A 14,880-nucleotide genomic window follows, 5' to 3' on the forward strand; every position below is an offset into this window, starting at 1 on the left:
ACGCCTTATATTCCTAGTAACTTTCCTGGCTCTGAAGTTTCCTTTGCCTCAGATATGAATATAGTTACTTCAGTTTTATTAGTGTTTAGATGGTATATCATTTTCAATCCTTTTACTTTTAACCTTTCTATATAATATTTAAAGTGGATTTCTTGTAGATAACAAATAGATGGGTCTTGTTCCACACTGAGAATGTCTTTTAGTCGGTATGTTTAACTATATACGTTTACTATAATTACTGTTATGTTTGGATTTGCTTTACTGCTTAAGATTCATAAAAATAGACTTGAAAATGTGTTTTTAGCAAACATTGTAAAGTATTTGGAAGTGATACCAAGAAATTAGTCTTAAGAGGTGACAAAGGATTCAGGCAAATGTTTGAGTACTACTTCTGTCCTTGGTCAAGCTGTTTAACAACCTCTGTGAAATGGAAGTACTATACAATTTTGTTCTTCATTTGGTTCCAAAGCTAACAGGACAGGAAAATTTGCTTATATTCAAAATTAAACTAATTTTAGACTCACATTCAAAATAACTCTTACTTTAAGAGAAGCATGTGGGATCTGGTTTGTACTGAGGGAGTAGGAGAAATGCATCTCCTCTCTCAAGGTCACCCTAGGTCATAAGCTCATGAGTAGAGTGACTAGATGCAGTGGCCTGAAATGTAAATGACTTGCGCTGTATATGCTCATTAAGCTATTAGTTCTATTATTAACCTAATAATAGGACTCCAGTGTAATAGTGCTTACATAATAAGATTGTTGAGCAGAGTAATTAAATAATGTCATCTTATAGATTGTGTTTTTGTAACATGAACTTACTCTAATAGGGTGGATTAAGGAGCACAATTTTAATTAGGCACACTGCTGTTTGGTATAACAATCGGATAAGCAGGTGGTGAAGAGTGGCGTGGGAGAGAAGAGCAGTTGCATAGCACTGCTGCTCTGAGTCATTCTTGTTTGTCCTAACTGATTTGAAGGCCACTATGCTAATGATGGTGCTGGGAATGGAGGCAGAAATGAGGTGTGGTCAGTTGTAGGGTTTCCTCAATGATGTTTAGATTTTATAATGTCCTCTTAATAGCTAAAATTTATTATTGATACTCCTAAAGAAAAAAATATTTTTACTGCAACTAGAAACTCCCTTGTCCCCCACAGTTCCCATTTTTCTATGGAAACAGTTGTTTTTTTGTGTGATTTTCGATAATGCAATGTTTCTTAAAAATCTATCACTGTTCTTACAGAGCAGTCTGTATTTGTTAAGTATATATAGCACAGTATCTGACTTTTTTTTTAAAAAGTTGCTTTAAGCATTGCATGTGCAGGAGTATGGACACTAAGTTGAGTTAAGGGGCTTTCATACTTAGGTATTGTGCAGGTAGAACTTTGATTTTGTAGGTATTGTGCAGGTAGAACTTTGATTTTGGTCCCTTTTGTTCCCAGAGACTGTATCTTAAAGTCCAAGAGACTTAGTGCTGTAGAGTGAAATCCTGAATTCCTGCTTTCACTCCTTAACTATGTATGTATACTTGTACAAAGAATTGAAGCCTGATTCTTAATTCAGCAATGTTTATTTTATTAAACACCAATTAATCTTTAATCACTTTTTAACATTTTTTAATATTTTATCTTTACTTTTATTTCAAATTTTTATTTTTTTCTTGGCCAGGCACAGTGGCTCATGCCTTGGCCTTTGGGAGGCCAAGGCAGGAGGATTGCTTGAGCATAGGAGTTAGAAACCAACCAGCCTGGGCAACATAGTGAGATACTATCCCTAAAAAAAAATTTCCTTTTACTTTTTCTTTAGAGACAGAGTATCACTGTGTTGCTCCTGCTGGAGTACTGTGGCTATTCACAGGCAAGATCATAGTGTGGTGTAGCCTCAAACTCCTGGCCTCAAGTGATCCTCCCACCTCAGCCCTCTGATATGTAATCACTTTTAGTGACTGTATAGTTTACCCTCATGTGAAGATACCTTGTACTAGTTAGGCTAAATGTTAAGATTGGTTCTAACGTAAAGGTTAAATAACAATACTTAAAACAATAAAAAAGTTTTGCTTTTCTGTCACACAGGACTCAGACTCAGCAGATCAGGGCTGTCCATGTGAGGGATCCAGGCCCCTTTTTCTCTTGATACTGTGTTGCTCTTGACATGGGGTGGGTGCGTGCAGCTCTTAACAGAAAGATTCAAGTTTGATAGATACAGAAGAATTGATGGAATCAGAAAAATCATCATTTTGCAACCCCCAGGGTTATAACTGGTTCAGAAAGTAGTCATCAGTGGCCAAACCACAGGTGAAAAGTTGTGCTGTGTGCGAAGTATCATCCAACAGATTATTAAGTTAAAATGGAGGAAAATTCCTTTACAACTAAGATGTGGCTAATATCTCAGTTATAAAGGTACTTTAACAGTTCAAACTGACATGCTTTCTAATAGGGTGCCAAAAAAAAAAAAAAAAAAGATGGGAGATGGAGACTGTTTTACATTAAAAGAGGCCAACCTATGAAAACCAAATGGGTATATAATGCTTGAATGAGGTTCCTGGATTTTAAAAAATAGATGTATATTTGTCAGTAAACTAGAAGGAACTCAAATGCTAATCAGTTGAGGATTGGTTGAGTAAAATTTGGTACAGCCAAGCAACAGAATTCCATTCAGCCGTTAAAAAGAATGAAAAGGGGAAAAAAACAGAAAGGGCATTGTAGGGGTAGTTGGGTAAATTTGAATATGGACTATTATGAGGAGTTTTTTCCCACAGTAACAGATTCTTCAAAGCCAACTAAGTGTCCAACAGTTCAATTTGATTCTGGACAGTATCTACCTGGAGTTAGTGTCATATTCCACCTGTTAAGAGAAATCAGTTCCACAAGACTGCTCCCACTGCGGGCATGCCAATCGCAAGTCCTGAGTCACTTTTTTTTTTTTTTCTTTTTGAGACGGAGTTTCGCTCTTGTCATCCAGGCTGGAATGCAATGGTGCGATCTTGGCTCACTGCAACCTCTGCCTCCTGAGTTCAAGCGATTCTCGTGCCTCAGCCTCCCAAGTAGCTGGGATTATAGGCGCCTGCCACCACTCCCGGCTCATTTTTGTATTTTTTATTAGATACAGGGTTTCACCATGTTGGCCAGGCTGGTCCTAAACTCCTGACCTCAGGTAATCCATCCACCTCGGCCTCCATGAGCCACTGTGCCCAGCCTCTGAGTCACTCTTACTTCTGACCAACCAGCTGTAAATTAGGGATTCCTATAACCCCGTTCTCAGCTTCAGTAATTTGCTAGAGCAGCTCACAGAACTTAGGAAGCCAATTTGCTTACCATAACTGGTTTATTATAAAGGATATAACTCAGGAACAACCAAACGGAAGAGATGCCTACGGCAAGGTATGGTAGGTACAGAGGGTGGGGAGATGCATGGGCCTTCTGGACGTGCCACCCTCACTCATTGTGTTCTCCAGTCTGGAAGCTCTCTCTAAACCCTGCCAGTTAGGGGGTTTTGTGGCTAAAAACATACGTATGTATGGTCAGTTATTTCATCATGTGTATGATTGCGTATGTGTGATCAGTTATTAAGTGAATCTCCAGCACCTCTTCTCTCTCTGAAGGTTGGAAAGTGAGGCTGAACGTTCTAGACCTCTAACCAAGGCATGGTTTTTCTGGCAACCAGCCCCTATCATGAAGCTATCTAGGAGTCTGCCAAGAGTCTCTTCTTTGGATGCAAATGCTAAGGGATTTAAGTGTTCTCTGTCAAGAATCTGAAAGAAAGATCAAATAGTAGGCTGGTTGTGGTGGCTCATGCCTGTAATCCCAGCACTTTGGGAGGCCGAGGCAGGCAGATCACTTGAGGTCAGGAGTTCCAGACTGGCCAACATGGTGAAACACTGACTCCACTAAAAAGAAGTAACAAAAATTAGCTGGGCATGGTGGCAAGCACCTGTAATCACAGCTACTCAGGAGGCTGAGGCAGGAGAATTGCTTGAACCTCGGAGGTGGAGGTTGCAGTGAGCTGAAATCACTGCAACTCCTGCCTGGGCAATAGAGCAAGACTCTTACATCAAAAAAAAAAAAAAAAAGAAGAAGAGGAGGAAGGAGAAGGAGAAGGAGGGGGAGGGGGAGGAATCAAATAGAACAAAAGATGCTGCTATCAGTCCTATCACTTAGAAAATTACAAGTTTTAGGAGCACTCTGCTAGAAACTGGGGACAGAGGTCAAATGTAATATTTCATATTATGCCACAATTATGGAGTAGATGATAATCACTATTAAATTCCTTGGGTGTAGTAATGGTTTTGGATTTAAGTAGCAGAATATGTTTATTCTTTAGGAGTATAAGCTGAAGTATTAATAATTAGGGGTGAAGTGTCACCGTGTCTTTAACTTTCAGTTTGTTCCAGAAGATTGTGTGTATAGAGAGGGATAAATATGGCAAAACATCTTTGTAGATTTGAAAATTTCAAAACAAAAGTTCAAGCAGGGGAATTGCACATTTATTCTTTCAGACAACCTTTTGGATCATTTTGTCAAGTTCCCTCAGAAGTCTCACTGGTATTTTTGAAGGTTGCAATTAAGTTATTATAGGTTACTCTCGAGAATATTGGGCACATTTGCAATTTTGAGTCTTGTCCAAGAACAAGATATCTCTCCCTTTATTCAGGTTGGCATTATGCCTCTGAAAGTTGGAGTTTTGTTTTTATAGATCCTATACTCTTATGGTTATGTGGTTAGAATGTTTCTTGTTGCTTTTGAGAATGTGATTTTTACTGTATTTTTTTTTCTACTTGTTTTTGTTTGTCGTAATATCAATATCAACAACTTCAGTATTTGTTGGTATTTCAGTTGGTTCTTTTGGACTTTCTAGGTGTATAACGTTTCAAATGATGATAAATGTGCTCTTTTTTACTTGTAAATCTCTCATATTGTCCTCTTGTCTACTTACATTGACTAGAATTTCCTTTTTTTTTTTTTTCGAGATGGAGTTTTGCTCTTGTTGCCCAGGCTGGAACGCAAAATGGCACAATCTCCGCTCACCGCAACCTCTGCCTTCCGCTTTCAAGTGATTCTCCTGCCTCAGCCTTTCAAGTAGCTGGGATTACAGGAGTGTGCTACCATACCTGCTAATTTTGTATTTTTAGTAGAGACAGGGTTTCTCCATATTGGTCAGGCTGGTCTCGAACTCCCGACCTCAGGTGATCCACCTGCCTCAACCTCCCAAAGTGCTGGGATTATGAGCGTGAGCCACCACGCCCAGCTTGCGTTGACTGGAATTTCTGAAACAGCATTAAACAGTAGTGATGCTAACAACTACTTTTGACTTGTTTCTTCTTAAGTGGAATTAATGTTATAGGAGTGTTTCACCATTAAACATACTGCTGATGGTTGATTTGAAAGGTATCTGAGAATATGCGTGTTATATAAAGGAATGAATGTTGAATTTCTTTTTTCTAATTTATATTTTTCTTTTTTAAAATATATTTTATCTCTGTAATAGATATGAATGTTGAATTTCACTGTGGGCTTTTGGTTTCTATCATGGGTTTTGTTTTTTTTTTTTCTCTCATGGGATTTTTATAGGATTTTTCCTTCATGTCAATAAACTATATTAGATTTCCTAATATTGAATAGTGTCTCTTTTAAAATGAGATTGGCATATGGGGTTTTAAATTTGTTTTATATCATCTCTCCCAGGCTTTGGTTTCAATTTTACTTTGTTTCGAAAAAGTTAAACTTTTCATCTTTTGCTGTGCTCTAGAACAGTTGATATGGCGTTACACTTTAATGTTACTTGAAGATTAGAAGTAATTCATCTGTATCTGAAGAATTAATAGCAGCACTCTTTTGGATAGTTAGCAGCATTTTAGTTTCTTTATTGGGCCTGTTTTTTATTCTACATACTATCTTATAATTCTTTTTTCTAAATTTTGGTATTCTTCCTTTTACCTTCCTAAGTGATTAATTTATCTTTAGCTTTATTCATTAATGAAAATATTTATGACTATATGAAGTGATTGGGATGAATAAGTGGTATTTAACACTTTTTGCATTGTCAGACCTGGCAGCTCTAACATCTGGCCTCATTTCCTGACATCTTGGCTCTTTGATTCTCTGATCTGCACTAATATCCTTTGTCATAACTACATGAGCCAGTAAATACATTCTCTTTTGAGTTTTTGCTTGTACTATCTGCAGGAAACCTTTAGCTGGGTGTTTATGGACATGTCATGGAAAAAGCTTCATGTGACTAAATAATTAAGTTGTTTTGGTCTTGTATTTCTTGTTTTTTTGCTATTTCCTTTGTTTTATATATTTTATTAGGTTGCTGCCCCTCCCACCAAAGAAGCTTGAAAGATGTAAAATTTTGTTAGTTCTACCGGTGAATACCTGTTCAAGTATGCTTAAACCCTTGGCTGGGCGCAGTGGCTCACGCCTGTAATCCCAGCACTTTGGGAGGCCAAGGCAGACAAATCACAAGGTTAGGAGTTCAAGACAAGCCTGGCCAACATGGTGAAACCCCGTCTCTACTAAAAATACAAAAAATTAGCTGGGCGTAGAGGCAGGTGCCTGTAATCCCAGCTACTCGGGAGGCTGAGGCAGGAGACTCTCTTGAACCCAGGAGGCGGAGATTGCAGTGAGCCGAGATCGTGCCACTGCACTCCAGCCTGGGTGACAGAGTGAGACTCTGTCTCAAAAAAAAAAAAAAAAAAGAAAAGAAAAGTATACTTAAACCCTTATTTCCTCTCTGTCTGCTTCAGGAAAGTCTACCTGTTGATTCCCACTATGAAGTATGAGGATATGTATTTTCTTTCACCAGTCCAAATCCTTCTTGTTGGTTTTTATTGATTCCCCACTACCTTTCTCCAGTTGAAATTATTTTTACCCTGGGCAACATAGTGAGACCCTGTCTCAACAAAAATACAAAAATTAGCCAAGTATAGTGGCATGCCCCTATGTTCCCACCTATTCAGGAGGCTGAGGCAGGAGGATTGCTTGAGCCCAGGAGGTTGAGGCTGCAGTGAGCAGAGGTTGTGCCTTTGTACTACAACCTGGGGGACAGAGCGAGACCCTGCCTCTTAAAAAATAAAATAACATAGATTATTTTTATATCACAGACATAAGAAAAGTTCATGGTATGTTAGTAAGTAAATAAAGCAAGGTGCCATACAGTGTGCATAATCTACCATTTTTTAAAGGAAGAAAAATAAGAATATATCAATATTTGCTTGTGTATGAAAAGAAACTGGAAAAATACACAGAAAATTAATGAAAGTGAGTACCTGTTGATAGGGGTGGGAACAAGTCTTCTCATCCTGTACCTTTTTCCACTGATTTTTGAGTCATGAGAACATTACCTATTCCAAAGGAAGAACATTTTTAGATGGTACTTAAAAAAATGTTGCCATTACATAACTTTGTTTCCTAATACTGATAACATTTAAAACCATAATTAACACTGTTTGCATTGTCATACCTGGCAGCTCTAACATCTGGCCTCATTTCCTTTTATTTTAAAACCATAATTATAGTGATTTAGGTTTAATTTTGTAAGGTATTAAGATTCAGTGCCCAATGCCACTCTTCCTACTAGTTCTCGTTCATTAATTCTTTGACTTATATCTCAGGGATGTGTATTCAAATAGATATTTTGGGATAAAATGTAATTGTATTTCTTTTGCTAGGTATAGAATTCTTATTTCACAGACTATTATTCCTTAAAAATGGTAGACCATGCTCAGTTGTCTCCAGTTTGTAATGTAAGGTGTCTGAAGCTGGTCTTTCTTTTTTCTTTGTGAGCGATATGATTCTACTGCCTGGATACTAGGAAGCTTTTTTTTCCGTTTTTATCTCCAAAAATAAATAGCTTTATTAATTGATATCTTGGTGTTGCTCCACTTACATACGTTTTCCTGGTATGTAGTGAATAATTTTGATCTGTGTATTTGGGTGTTCCTTCATTTGTGAAAGTGTATTTTGTAAATCTGTCTTTGAATAATTTTGTTTTGAGTAGTAGTAGTATTAAATACTTCTTGAGCACCTAACTCTGTACCAGGCACTACGCAAGTCTCTGGGGAATATAGTGGTAAGTAAAGCAGTCATGGTCTCTATCTCTCTGCGTTCACACACATCAGTCAGACCTAGGTTATATAAGTGCCCTTAGTTCATACTAATTATGTCTCATCATATTGTGTAGCAACTGCATTTCCATGTGTCATTCCGAGCCAAGATGTGAGCTTCTTGAAACTCAGGCACTATATTCTTCTTGAAACTCAGGCACAATAGTATATAATGCTCTTGGATTCCCTGACATATGGGTAAGATCTCAGTAAATTTGAGTAAATGGCCCAGTGTTATTGAAATGCTGCTCCTGTTTCTTAATCTTCTTCCTAAATTTTGCTCTCTGCGTACCTAGTGTGATCTGTTCTTAACCTTTGCCCTTTTCCTCAACCCTTGCTTGTAATTAATTGTTCTATGGGCTACTCTTTGCCTTCTGTAGTATATCAACCCCTGCAACATTTTTCTACTTGATGCTCACTTTTCCAACTACCATATCTTCTATGTACGTAATACATGTCTCCTTTTTAAACCATTGACTCTGCAATTCCAGTGCAACTATTTCTGAAAACAAGGAACAGTATTGAAAGATGATGTTTGATTTTATTCCATCTGTGTACTTGGTGATTTTATTCCTTTCATCTGGTGGCCAAATTAGAATCTACACCATGGCATAGACTTTTCCTGTCTGTAGCCAAAGCTTAACATGTGTTGATACTACCTGATTAATCTTAATATTATTCCCCTGTCTTACTTTTAAGGATCTGAATGTTGGTATTTTCGGATTAAATTTAGAAACTAGTCCTGCTTTGTGTCATTTTTGTCCTTAACCATGTATAAAAGCAACATACTAATGCTTACACTAACTGTATATTTTAGTCTTATCATTATAGAGCTGTGTATTTATTGGCATAACATTAATTCTGTGGACGAAAACTATGTATAAGAATATTATCAGTAGTATTGACTGATTCTTGAACTCCTGGTTTCAAGTGATCCTCCAGCCTCTGCCTCCCAAAGCACTGGTATTACAGGTGTGCCCAGTCAGTAATGACTGATTCTAAAAGATTACTAAATTCCACTAAATTATAAGTAGTGTTTGTTGAGTAATAAATTTTTCTTAGATCTTATTTATTCAGTCAGCAGCAGTTAGTTTCCAAAGAGGCATGATCAGCAGGGGTTCTTAACTCTTTACAGAGTTGGGGTTACTGGCAAACTCATTTTTCTCATCAGTTTGGGAGTCAGAGAGACTTATGCAAATTCATTCCAGTCTGTTCTTTATTGTAATTACAGCTTAATTTTTTTTATCTTCAATATGTTTTGTAATCATAGTTTATGCTTGCCATCACCGAAAATATTTACTAACTAGACTAATGAACCACATTGCCTTTTTTTTTCTTTAAAGACCATACCTTTAAAATATTGTCTATTTTGAGTTTCAAAATAAAAGTATCATCACATGGTAGCCTGTTTTCTATAAAATAATACACATCAGTAAAAAATGTTTGTTGAAAACCTGTTAATCTTGCTAATGAGCTTCAGTTCGAGTTAGTATTTGCTAGTCTGTATCCTGTAGTGTTCAATCTCAGGATTTAATTTGAAGGAAATTAATATTAGGTTACCTCTTTATAAAGGTAGAAATCATAATGCTGTTTTGTTGTGGTTTTTTTGACCTTTTTGTTTTTAATCCCTTCAAATTGCATATATACAAACATTTTAACTTAAGAAAGTAGACTCAACTAATGTCTGAATATCCATAGTTCAGCCTTTGTCATGCCTTGCAAACCTGATTGGGTTAATATGTGTTTTCAGGATTTTAAAATTATTTTTCTGGTGTGCCAATGTTTAACCTTGCACCATGTTATTGAAGTGAAAACAATTCAGTTTTGTTGTATTTTTCCTCTTGTTCTTAACAACATAATGCCATAGAGGACATAAAAACCTCTGCCCTATCCCTTGTGCCACGAGGTTCAGAGGGCAAAAGACTTTTTTTTTTGCACCAAGCTAGAAGAGGGTAAGATATTAGAGGTGAGATTTGTTTTTTCTTTCTTTTTTTTTTTTTTTTTTTTGAGATGGGAATCTTGCTGTGTCGCCCAGGCCGGAGTGCAGTGGTGCAATCTTGGCTCACTGCAACTTCCACTTCCCAGGTTCGAGCAATTCTCTTGCCTCAGCCTCCCGAGTAGCTGGTATTACAGGCGCCTGCCACCACTCCTAGCTAATTTTTGTATTTTTAGTAGAGATGGGGTTTCACCATGTTGGCCAGGCTGGTCTTGACCTCCTGACCTCAGGTGATCTGCCTGCCTCAGCCTCCCAAAGTGTTGGGATTATGGGCGTGAGCCACCTTGCCCAGCCGAGATTTATTTATTTTTTTTTAAACCACTCTAGTTAGCTGTCCCTCTCTGAATATTGGATAGGAATGTTATCACATTTTAACTGTTTTCAAGTGTATTATACTACTGGAGGATACACAATTTCCAATCATCTGTTAAGGAGAAACTAAGAACATTTGAAACTTTGACCAGCTTTCATTTTGAGGCATTACAAGTTTTTGAAAAAAAAAAAAAACAAAACAAAAAACACCTGATGTTGAATTTACTGTGGTCCTAAGAAAAGCCCTACGTTTTGATTATTTGGATTATGTCTTCTGTCCTGAAAAGTAGCCATCTTACAGGGATTGCAAAGGTCTAAGTCTTTCTGGTATACAAAGCTGGATGATTTTGAACTTGACACCAGCTAAGCCATTTCCCAGGGATTTATGAAGACTGATGAAAATACAATTATTATACTGGTAAAATGTTGCTATATAAGTAGGGTGATAGTTACTATTACTGATATTATAGGTATTTTTTTAAAATTCTGAAATGACTTTAGATACATTGCTCCCTGCTTGCAAGTCGTGAGTCCTCCTTTTTGCTTGCTTTCTGTCTTTTTGTTCATTCCCTTAGGTTTTAAGAATAGCTACAAAGTTTTGAAAATGCTTTATAGTTTGGCTCTTTTAAAGCTATAGGCTAAGAGTGTTGACACAGGAACGTCTTCTCACATGATCCCGCTTTACCCATTAAAGATGTCTATAATGCAGTATCATTGTTTCCTCCTCAAAGGAAGTGACTAATAGGGCCAGGAATAAATTACAATCTTAGTGATACAGAATCATTTTGTATCTGTTCTGAACATAATTTATGCTTGGTCCACAGTTAATTTTTATTCTGTAAGTCCTTTTGAATAAATAAAAATGTTTATAATGGAAAAGATCTTGTAGAATAAAGGGAAAAGGAACTCGAGAGTTATTAATTGCAAATCAGAACTGCATTTCTTATTTTATTGATATGCTTTCAACAGGTCCATAAAGTCACAACTATTTTTATAGTAATAGATTATGATTCACCTTTTGTGCTCTCTTGTGAATATACAGTCAAGTTTTCCAGAGATTATATTTTAATATGTGATGATATCACTGCCCTGACAGCTAATGGAACGTGTGCGTGTGTATTCTTGTTTTAAACATTTCTGAGTTTTAACATTTAATATGGTATATAGCAATAGATATGAACCAGATAAACAAAAGCTCAATAATGAGTTTAGAAGAACCCTGAGACCAAAGTTTGAGAACCATTTTTCTCTGGCATAGTTAAATTGAAGTTACAGACTTTTCCTTGTAATTTCGTGTTTGTTGTAGGGAACCATAACCTCTTCTGTTTCTGCTCTCTCGGGGAATAGAATGGGAGGCATTGTTTTAAGTCTTGCTCTGTCACCTAGGCTAGAGTGCAATGGCACAATCAAAGCTCACTGCATGGTCATAGCTCATTGCAGCCTTGAAATCCTGGGCTCAAGTGAACCTCCTGCCTCAGCCTCCCCAGTAGCTGGGACTACAGGCATGTGCCACCCTCCCCAGCGAATTTTTGAAATTTTTTGTAGAGATGGATTCTTCTGCGTTACCCAGACTGGTCTCAAACTCCTGACCTCAGGCAACCCTCCCTGCCTCAGCCTCCCAAAGTGCTGGGATTATAGGTGTGAGCCACCATGCCTAGCTTAAAATGTGAATTTTAAGTGTGATTGGTGCAATTCAGGAAGGTGGCTCTTAACAGTTCTTGCTTAAAGGAAGAAAGCTGAAAATAAAGAGACAGAGACCTTTCTTTTTAACAATACTGGCCAGAATTACTATCTGTTGATGTACTCTCATCACTGGAAGGGCCCAAGCATAAATCAAACAACTATTGAGAGTATTTTTAAAGAAGATTATAGTTCAGATAGGGGACTATACTACTACAAGGAATCTAATAATACAAAGTTCCTTTAAAACACACTTAAAATCCTATAATTTTGGGGCTGGAACCACTTTGGCTGCATGTAAATTTTAATAATAACAAATAAAGTGGTGTTCTTGTTCATAGGCATCACCCAGTTAAATGCTTTCCCATTACATCTTTTAACAAATTAAAATGAATTATAAAAATAGACTTTCTAATTTGTTAGCCCTGTTTCTTTCTCCCATTAAAATGATATATTTAACTTGCTTACTACTCTTTCCCCTATGTATTTTATTTCAGTTGGTCGCATTATGTTTCAGCTCTTCTCAGACATATGTCCAAAAACATGCAAAAACTTCCTTTGCTTGTGCTCAGGTAAGTGAATTATTATTTCCGATGAGAAGCTGTGTCTTACAGTTTTACCTTGCTGAACAGAATAGATATTTTCCTGAAATTATAATGGACTTGTGAAATTAGTTTTGTGAATTAAAAAAAAAAAAAAAAGAGTTACTTACACTGACTTTTATATGAAATCAGGGAAGCATTTCTTAAGGGGAAGATATTAGAAAGGAATGATCTCAAAAATGAAAAAGAGTAAGAATCTACATTATGTAATGGAATCTTCTCTATACATTTTAGTTTATAAAATAATAGCACACATTCAAAACTGATTTGATGGAATTTTATGAATTTCACTACTTTGAAAAAATTTAGTATTCCAAATTTTACAATAAATTTTAAATAAATAGAAAAAATGGGGAGGGAAACATCTATAATGTTACTTTAAAATTAGAACACACTGGCCGGGCGTGGTGGCTCAAGCCTGTAATCCCAGCACTTTGGGAGGCCAAGGCAGGCGGATCACCTGAGGTCAGGAGTTCAAGACCAGCCTGGCCAACGTGGTGAAACCCTGTCTCTAATAAAATTACAAAACTTAGCTGGGTGTGGTGGCAGGCGCCTGTAATCCTAGCTACTCGGGAGGCTGAGGCAAGAAAATCACTTGAACCCGGGAGGCAGAGCTTGCAGTGAGCCGAGATTGCGCCATTGCACTCCAGCCTGGGGGACAAGAGCCAGACTTCGTCTCAAAAAAAATAAAATAAAATAAAAATTAGAACACACTGAAATTTTAAATTCTTACTTGGATGCACATATGCAATTTTTGCCCTAACTCCTTAATTTTGTTGTTTATTTTGAGACGGAATCTGACTCTGTCTCCAAAACAGACTGGAGTGCAGTGGTGTGATCTCAGCTCACTACAACCTCCACCTCCCAGATTCAAGTGATTCTCCTGCCTCAGCCTCCTAAGTAGCTGGGACTACAGGCCTGCGCCACCACACCCGGCTAATTTTTGTTTTTTTTGTTTTAGAGGCAGGATTTCACCCTGTTGGCCAAGCTGGTTTCAAACTCCTGACCTCAAGTGATCTGCCTACCTCGGCCTCCCAAAATGTTGGGATTACAGGCATGAGCCACTGTGCCTGACCTCGTTCTTTAACTAGAGTGACAAGTGTGTCTAATATTAGGTCCTATAGCATGTAGAGTCTGTACCACACAATTTTACATTTACATGCTGCTTTCTATTATTTATTTTGGTTTGCATGCATGTGTGTATGTTAAATTATCATGTCATCTACTTCTTATATCTCTTCCAGTGCCCAGCAAGATTTGACACAGGATTAATTGGTTTGTTCTTTCTATGGAAGGATGTATGTATAATTAAATTTCATTTCTTTTTTTTTTCCAGGAGAGAAAGGCCTTGGGAAAACAACTGGGAAGAAGTTATGTTATAAAGGTTCTACGTTCCATCGTGTGGTTAAAAACTTTATGATTCAGGGTGGGGACTTCAGTGAAGGTAGAGCTAAAAGTTGTGTTCCTAATAACTCCATCTATCAGTTTCTAAAGTATTTCATTATTACTCTTAGTTCTAAATATTGTGTCAATTACAGTATGATATAAAATGTGGTCAGTGAGTACTTGTTGGATGAGTGAATATTATAGATCCAGAATGTATGAAAAAGCAAAGTACCACGTAAGAAATTTTATCTTGTTTTTATGCAGTTTATTAATATTATAGTTACTTAGTGAATTCCTTTACAATGAATGCCAAAGTACTGTCTGATTGCTTTTGTTCTAGAATGTTTTTGATGTTGTTACTGTTTGAAATAAGTGGATTGTGAAGATGGCTTTTTTTATGGTATTTATTGTAATGGGATTTGACATATATTTTAAAGATGAAGTTAATTGAGGACTCTTGAGAATTTTGATTATTGCAGCAATTATAACATTCCAAGGTTTCCTTCAGCAAATTGAAGCTATCAAAAATGATTTATGTGTTAGTATATTTTTAATGTTCATTATGGCTTAATGTAACTCATTATTTGCAGGTAATGGAAAAGGTGGAGAATCAATTTATGGTGGATATTTTAAAGGTAAGGCTTATTTTACCGTCTTTTGTTTCAGTTCTGATATTAAAGCAAGTTTGATCATATACTTTTAATGAGAAGAGGTTTACTTATAGTTCACTTTTTGCATGAAACTAATGCTGCATGAAAATACTTTATTTGCATGAATTTGGGGATAAATTATATTGTAAT

At 36.8% G+C, this 14,880-nt stretch overlaps 2 protein-coding genes across 7 annotated transcripts in view; one reads left to right on the top strand and one right to left on the bottom strand.

Moving 5' to 3' along the window:
* The window catches only part of HHATL (hedgehog acyltransferase like), a 464,648-nt gene that overhangs the window by 367,263 nt on the left and 82,505 nt on the right, over positions 1-14,880 (bottom strand). The gene's annotated exons all lie outside the window — the stretch shown is intronic.
* The window catches only part of NKTR (natural killer cell triggering receptor), a 49,109-nt gene that overhangs the window by 5,328 nt on the left and 28,901 nt on the right, over positions 1-14,880 (top strand). For 4 of the 5 annotated variants that reach the window (XM_050780341.1, XM_050780345.1, XM_050780343.1 and 1 more), the window contains exons 3-5: positions 12,590-12,664; positions 14,031-14,138; positions 14,671-14,715. In XM_050780341.1, the coding sequence (XP_050636298.1) occupies positions 12,590-12,664; positions 14,031-14,138; positions 14,671-14,715 (228 nt within the window). The other variant, XM_050780344.1, reaches the window with a different exon arrangement.

This window comes from Macaca thibetana, chromosome 2 (assembly GCF_024542745.1).
Source record: "Macaca thibetana thibetana isolate TM-01 chromosome 2, ASM2454274v1, whole genome shotgun sequence".
NCBI lineage: Eukaryota > Metazoa > Chordata > Mammalia > Primates > Cercopithecidae > Macaca > Macaca thibetana.